The 8347-nt window shown below is 45.1% G+C and overlaps 1 protein-coding gene across 1 annotated transcript in view; it reads left to right on the forward strand.

Annotated features, from left to right (window-relative positions):
* Nme7 (NME/NM23 family member 7) overlaps nucleotides 1-8175 on the forward strand; it is a 136377-nt gene extending 128202 nt beyond the window's left edge. Inside the window, exon 14 of the mRNA XM_052200125.1 lies at nucleotides 7879-8175. Within this exon, the coding sequence (XP_052056085.1) occupies nucleotides 7879-7911 (33 nt within the window). The 3' untranslated portion in view covers nucleotides 7912-8175. The remainder of the gene's footprint in view (nucleotides 1-7878) is intronic.
* Nucleotides 8176-8347: the final 172 nt, after the last annotated feature.

The raw sequence follows: 8347 nt of genomic DNA on the forward strand, positions 1-8347 counted from the left end.
AGTCAATAATTTAAGAGAAGAGTATTAAACTCTGGTTGAAGTAAATTATCTAGCTTTATGGTGAATCTGTGTTAGAGCTTTCAAAATAAAGCTTTCTGTCCTGTGAGTGAACTCCTCAGATGCCCGACTTGAACAGTTGACACATGGCGCCATTCCTGGACGTCAGAGAACTTTGGAGTTATTTGTGGGTCACTAGTAGTCTTGTAGTGTAGATTTTTTGGCAAGAAATTGAGATTAATTCATGATATAAATTTTTGGCCAGATTTGGCGACACAGGTCTCTGGAAGCTAAGGCAGGAACATAAGTTCTGAGCTAGCCGGCACAACCTGAAACGGTCTTTCTTGGGGTATAGTTCAGTGATGGGGCCCTTGCCTGCTGTGTATGAGAACCAAGGTTCAATCCATGCATCACAAAGAGAACAGGGATGGGGCCAGTCACTTTCTCAGTGAACTGTCCTCCTGAACTGTCCTCCTCTCCTTGAGTGCTCCCGGACTCTCTACTACCTGTGCTGTCCTCCTCTCCTGGAGTGCTTCCTGACTCTCTACTGCCTGTGCTGTCCTCCTCTCCTGGAGTGCTCCCTGACTCTCTCCTGCCTGTGCTGTCCTCTCCTGGAGTGCTCCCGGACTCTCTACTGCCTGTGCTGTCCTCCTCTCCTGGAGTGCTCCCGGACTCTCTACTGCCTGTGCTGTCCTCCTCTCCTGGAGTGCTCCCGGACTCTCTACTGCCTGTGCTGTCCTCCTCTCCTGGAGTGCTCCCGGACTCTCTACTGCCTGTGCTGTCCTCCTCTCCTGGAGTGCTCCCTGACTCTCTACTGCCTGTGCTGTCCTCCTCTCCTGGAGTGCTCCCGGACTCTCTACTGCCTGTGCTGTCCTCCTCTCCTGGAGTGCTCCCTGACTCTCTACTGCCTGTGCTGTCCTCCTCTCCTGGAGTGCTCCCGGACTCTTTACTGCCTGTGCTGTCCTCCTCTCCTGGAGTGCTCCCTGACTCTCTACTGCCTGTTCTGTCCTCCTGTCCCGGAGTGCTCCCGGACTCTTCACTGCCTGTACTGTTCTTTGCAACCCAGCTGTGGCCTTAGAGGCCAAGCCCTTTCCCTTTCCTTCCTTTCCTGTGAGTTGTTCTGTCAACCAAACTGACCGAAGGCAGAGAAGGAGATCGCGTGTTAAGCTTCCTTTTCATGTGTGGCCAACTTGTAGAAAGAGCAAATGATAAAAGAGTGAGTAAGATTAGAGAGTGCATCCTGTGGATGCTTAACAACCAAATATTCTTGGCCTAGTGTGGACACCAGTGTGATCAGAATGGCTGAGGTATGTTTACCCTGAAGGGGTTTGGGGTCTGTGAGAAAGGACATCTCAGGTGCAGAGACCCTGGTCTGCTTTTGTGGGTCGTGAGAGGAAACGTGACAAAAAAGGAGCACGTGCTGGTTTGTGTGGCTGCAGCAGGCAAAAAGCAAGACTGTGCCACTGCTCTCTTTGCTCTCTTTGCTGGCGAGTTTCATGTCAACTTGACAGACTAGAGCCGTTTGGGAAGAGGGAACTCCACTGAGAAATGCCCCCCCACTCAAGCCTGTGGCTCATTTTATTAATTAGGATGGATGAGGTGGCCGGGGGGCGGGGGGGATGGTCCTGCATTCTCTAAGAAAGAGGCTGAGTAAGCCATGGGAAGCAAGCCAATAAGTGGGACCCCTCGATGGCCTCTGTATCAGCCCCTGCCTCAGGTTCCAGCTCTGACTTCCCTCCATGAAGGACTGTGACATAGAAGGACATAGAAGCTGAAATAAACCCTTCCCATCCGATGTGGCTTTGGGTCATGGTGTTTTATCACAGTGAAAACCATTACTAAGACAGACTGATAGCGGCTTGTTAAAGATGAAATAACCTGTTAAGCCACTTAATGTGCAGCAAGAATCTTTTTAAAAGTAAATTTAAAAATAGGAACATTTTTAAGATAAATGTTGAAAATTATTGGTGACTCACACTGAAATATGGTTAAGTCTTGGGGACAGTTGGAGGACCATTGGGGGTTGAGAGAAGGGAACAGAAGTGACATTATCAATCACTTAGGTTTTAATTTTTGAAGAGCTGGAGAGAGACAAAACTACCTTGAAAGTGGAAGAGGCCACTTCGGAGATGTGCACAAGACATAGAATGAACTTTGAAAAGGGAGTCCTGTGTCTCAGATAGTTAAAAAAAGAGTGTCTGTGCTTCCCATGAAGTAGGGTCAGCACCTGCATGTGTGAGGTCTCACTAACGGGAACAGAGGGGGTTCAGGCTCTGAGGACCCAGGTTTTGCAAGATTAGGAAAACAGATAGTCCTTTTCACTTTGTCTTAAGACATGTCAACTGTGGCCTCTGAACCTGTAGAGAAGGAAGGTTGGCATATGAAGGATGTAATCTTGAGTTTCCTGTCACTGTAGAGAGTTCTCTGGCTGCAGTGTAGGTAGGCCGGTTGTTTAATCTCTTTGGTCAGGTTTGAATGTTCCCTCTGAGCTCTAAGCCTTCTGCGGCTGTCACCCCTTCCTCACAACTGTCCACATGTGAGCATTCTAGGGGTCATGACTGAGGGAAGGAATCAGGGAAGAGAGTCCAGCACAGGAAGGGCCTAAGGGCCCACGTGTCAGCCTGCTGGAGTGGCTGTCGGCACACCCCTGCTCAGGCCCAGAAATCCACTCCAGAGTCTGCCATCTCCTAGGTTACTCCACCTCCCAATCGGCTTTGAAGGTCTGCTTGACTCCCGTTGCTTATTTTATTTTCCTTTTTGGTTTTTTTGACGTGGAGTTTCTCTGTGTAGCCTTGGCTGTCCTGGAACTGCCTCTGCTTCCCAAGTGCTGGGATTAAAGCTATGTACTACCATGCCAGCATAGTTATTTCATTTCTTATTTTTATTTATTTATTTATTTATCAATTTATTTTTGTTCTGAAACAGAGTCTTACTGTGTACTCTGGCCGTCCTAAAACAGAGTAGACCAGACTAACTTGAAATTCACAGAGATCTGCCTGCCTCAGCCTCCAGGGTGCTGGAATTAAAGGTGTGCACCACCATGCCCTGCTCACTGCTCGTTTTAAGAGCAGCTCCCTCAGTCACATTGTGTGCTTAGCTCCTAGGGCAGCTGGTGCTGAATATATCCACCCCTCAGTGTGATACAAAGCCAGAGCAAAAGGGAAATGTGGCCCTATGATCACAATCCATTAGGAAATTCTAATCAATACCAGAGCGGTGAGCCGTGTGACAACCCATGAAGCCAAGGCTGGAGGGCCACGAGCAGTGACAGTGGGTTCCCTACTGAAAATATGAATGCCTTTAAAGCCCAGAATCATGTCATTGGGAAGGGAGCAAACGTATACCTCTGTCAAATTCAGACAGACTAAATCGTATCTGAAAGTCTATCTATGTATAAGCGCATACTCTATTCTGGTGCTCGAACTCCACAACAGTTGAATAGAAATTTCCCTAAACATTTGAGATAAATCCCTAACTATTGAATATCTTCTTTTTAAAAAAGAGAAGTAAAATGACTGCACGTCTTCCCGCTGCTCAAGCCAAAATTAAGAAGTATTTGAAAATAGACTCCTGCATTCATTTTCAGTGAACAGACCCAGGCGTCTGCAAAGGGAGGCCATCGCGCAAAGCACGGTTGGCTAGCCATGCAGAGTTTTACCGAACGCCAAATCTCTACGCTGTGAGTTCCATCGGGTTCGTGAGCAGCAGTCAGCTGCAGGGTTCTCAGCCCATCTTTATTAGTCACTGCACTTGGGTGAGCTCCACAGACCCACAGGGAGCTCTGTTGAGCCTGTCTGAACCAATTACCTGTCTTTAAACTCTACTGTTAACAAACACAGCACTTTTTATGATTCTGGTTATAATCATCAATAAATGCAGAGACTGCTCCACAGAAGGGAAAAGTCTGGGCTCAAAGGTCCAGTTCTGACAACTCAGCCAATTCCCGGCTACTTGTAGGGGAAGGTTAGCTGACCTGAGGGCCAAGATCTCCATGGTAAGGAGGTGACAGGACCAGTTTGTCACGGAGATAGAATTAGTTGAAGTGACTGGACAGTACGGTGTGAAAGGCAGTGAAGACAAAGGCTTCACCCAGTTTTCAGACTACTCCTCTTCTAAATAGTTGTGTATCATCTTCCGCTGGCATAGCAATCGTTTACCAAGCTCAATTTTGGTGTAATTCATCTTTAAAAATGAAGTTAAATGTTAACATTCCCACCAAAATGAAAAGCAAAAATCAAAACCAAAACGTTAACCCCTTCCTGAAGTGTTTTGTTCCCGCTGATGAGCACCCTTTCTGTCCATGCACGGTTGTGATTTTATTCTGTCACACGGGTTTTCCTCTTTCCAGGCTATGAACTTTCTGAGGATCAAGTTTTCTCCATTTTTAAATTGTTGTGGATGTCCCATGCACAGTGTGTTAGTCAAGTGAGTGGCTGGCAAGAGGAAAGAAAGTATGTGTGGGTAGAAACCAACCATTTATGATTTACAGTCTCAAGGCAAACAGTTCATGAAAATGGGGACCCTATGTGTCTCGAGGCCCCCCTCTCCAAGTAGTCAGTGCTCAGTAGAGTGGGAGACCCCAAAGAAATGTGCAAGGAAAGAAAAGGCCAGCTCTAGGTGAAGGGGTTGCTAGTTGTGGACTTTGTTATGTTTTTATTTTCTCTAGTTCATCCCCAACCCCCACAAATGTGTCATCCCAGAACCAGAGGCTCCCTTGGGAGAAATCCTCAGGCCTGATCCAGCTCTGGTCACTGTAGATCCTGCTCCATATCAAAACTGGCTCCTGTGTCCTCCTGCATGGCTGGTCTCGGCCCCATTCCACCCTCTACTAATTTAATGATGACAGATTCCTATACTAGTTATAGATACCAAAGGGTATTGACAATATGTTCCAGTCACAGGAATGAAATCAGTCCTTAACACTTAACCCAAAAGACTGACCCAGTAAACTGACCTCGGGAGCTGTCCCTGAGTGTCAGATTACCCATGCCACCCCCTCCATGGCCCATATTGGAGCCAACACTTGAAAACAGCAGGCTGCCTGTAGGACTCCTGACAAGGCTGTGTGGTGGAGCAAGCTGTAAATGTGATAGTTGCAACACACCCCCTTAGAATACAGAATTCACTAGCGATTAAATAAAGTAGTGGTGTGATCTGGAGTCAGTCCCACAGAATGGACTCCAGAGACAAATAAACCAGGATACTGGACTTGGGCTGCGCCCTGCTTGTCTCTCATTGGCTAGGATGTGATGCTAACTGGAGCTACCAGTTGGTTATTTCCTCATTCTGTTTCCCAACGTGGAACCCTGGAATAAAAGTACCATGTATGGTTAATGCTAGCCCCTCTTACAGAAGAGAGCCAGGTTTCCTCTGTTGAATTTGAATCTCTTTACTTACTTGTTTGAAAGCACTCTTGAACTTTCTGGGGTTTCTCTTTTTCTGTATGTAGAGGGTCTTCAGCCCTGGACTTTCAAGGTAACCCCATTTGATTCTCTACCATGGGCAATATACACACATAATAGAAAGTGTTACTAATCCTTTAAGAGCCAGTTTGAGCTACTGCTGGGTTAGAAAGATTCTAATAACTGGGCTTTTGTCTGTGATCACTGATAACATTTTTAATTTAAAGTTGGGCAGTCATTTGGTAATAAGTACAGCTGGAGCAGACAGAGCATGCTATTGTTCTTGTACTGAAGGAGCTCAACTTTAGTTTTTCCCAAACAGGTACACAACCGAACCTCTGGCTTCTGTCCCACTTTCAGCCGCCATTTCTACTCTTAAGATGTCTGCCATAGTTTACTGCTACTTGAGATTTTTGTAGCATTTTCCTTTAAATATATTTACTACTCTACACTACAGGAGTGTTTATGTTAAAGCCATAGATGGAAAACTACCCTTCCTTGTTCTTAGTTAGCTGAAGATAATCAATACAATGAAAGTAAAGGTCATTAAATTCTAATTACATAATAGCTCAGGCTGAGCCATGGCCTGCCTCCATTCATTATTAACCTGGGATTAGGACATGCTAACACTTCAGGGGCTACGAGGGGTGGAAAGAGCCTTCTTATTATTTCAGGGCTTGCCTATCTTTGATTAATACTACCTTTGAAAACCTCGTTCCCTTCTCTTTGTGTTTGACTGGCTGGATCTAGACAAACAGGAGAACAATCATACTATTTATAGGAAGCAGGTGGCTGGTTCTCTGCACACACCCAAGAAGTGGTTAGAATACACGAATGTGAACATGAAAACAAAATCCACAAATGTGCGGAAGGAAAAATACCTTGAATATGCAGGCACTTAATACTAATGTGTCACCATTGAGTGCCTTATGCTTTTGAGGTTTAACCAAGTTCTAGCTGAAAGGACGATTGACAAAGTAAGTGTGTAATGGGCAGACAAGTATATATATATGTTAAGTCAAAGAATGCAAAAAACATTCACAAGGCTCCTTCCTAGTTGGTACAGTCCTGAGCATGCCGGTACACTGGAGAGGTTTCAGGAAACAAGATCTGGAGAGAATCTGGAAGGAGGTAATAGGGAAATTGGTGTGTGCCTGTGCAGTAGGTCAAGAGCACTGGGGACACAGGTCTGTGAAACCAGTAGGCTTGTCACACCAAGAGTGTGACTCTTGACTAGCTTCAAAACTGTAAACTGTCCTCCAGTTTAAAAATTCCTTCATGAGATTCCCCACTCCATCCCCCTTCTTACTCAATCATCATGAACATAATTCATTCACAGCCTAAAAAAATAGATGATCTGTATCAAGGCATGGCGGCACACCCCCACTCCAGCATCTACCTATAGAGCCCCATACAGCCGAGGCTACACAGTGAGACCTGATCTCAGAACGAGCTGTTCCAATAAGATAAACCATCTTCTTCACTGGAGTGACACCCCTGTTGCCATAAATGTATGGCTGATTTTTTGAGAAACCCACTTTCATATTGAGGATACCATTTATGAATTTTGCCAGTTCCCTAGTAATTTAAGAGAATTCCAAAAGCCAGTAAAGTTTGGCAACCGGGCCTTTCAACAAAGCTGTCTTTTGTTACTTTCTGTCACATGGAGGAATTGTTCCTCTGCTGTTCATCTGTCATCCATAATTTGCTGCTGCACACACGAGGTCTTACTCTGTGACTCAGGAGATCTGGGATCACAGGTGTGGCCTACCACACTTAGAGGAAAAAAATGGGAAATTTTACTATAGAGCAATAGGTGGGAACTAACTCTATTACTAGTGTTTGTGAACTAGCTGTAGCCTTTGGGGCCAGCGGGCATGGACCTGCATTCCCAGTAGCCTGAAGGCAGGAAGGAATATAGCTGAGCTGTAGTAACCCAGGCCTTCTGCACCAGGTCCCTGTGTCACCATCATTTTAATTTGCAAGTCCCGATGTTGGCAGTACCAAATCTTCAGCTCCATCATACACATCATACCAGAAAGTGTAATTTTTTTTGTCTTTTCTGACACTAAGACTAATATTAAATATAGCCAAGTAAGTACTTAGGCTAAATCCTGAACCAGAGCAAGATGCACATGTTTTAAGTTACTGAGTCTCAATGCTAACATTTTTTCAACTGATAGAAACATTTATACATACACACACTCTCAGAGAACACTTTGTTGAGCTGTGGTTATTGTCACGAGAGTCAAGATTTCCTGTGCTCACTAAGTAGAACAGCACTGTAAAACACTTCTCAAAACCAAGTCTCAGCCTTCCTTCCTGCCTCTTGTTAACTCAGTCATCTCTTGGGGAAGAAGTGTGTATCCAGGTCCCCGGGTGGTGGTGGTGGAGTGACTGTGGCCTCCGCCCTTCCAGCAAGTGGCCGGCAGGAGAGCCCAGACCTGCATGATGCTAACAGCCTGTGCTTGCCCTTCAGGTCCAGTATTTCTTCAAGATCTTGGATAATTAGCCGCACAGAGTGAAAGCGACACAGACTGAGACGCTCAGACAAGTGAGGCACACACGTGAGGAATGTGTTCATTCTTTTATTGTCCGTTGTGTTAACCTGACCGACACAAGATCAACAAGAGCACTGTACTCCTGGCATTATTACATATGCTAGAACATGGATTTGCACTGTAGACAACATTTAACACCAGTCTATGGGGTACTGCATTGCTTTTTATAAAGTTCAAAATAAAGATTTTTATTTTCAAACAAGTGACTTTGGTTTATTTCATACATTACACTTTTTCTTGCAGAAAAAAATAAAATTGTACAACTGCATAAATATAAAATTCTTCCACCATGAAAATGGTTAAAACATTCATAAAGACACAGCACCAGCACATGATGCCTCCAGAGAAAGGAAAGAAGGAAACGGAAATGTACTAAGCAAATTAACT

Source organism: Apodemus sylvaticus, chromosome 12 (assembly GCF_947179515.1).
Source record: "Apodemus sylvaticus chromosome 12, mApoSyl1.1, whole genome shotgun sequence".
Lineage (NCBI taxonomy): Eukaryota > Metazoa > Chordata > Mammalia > Rodentia > Muridae > Apodemus > Apodemus sylvaticus.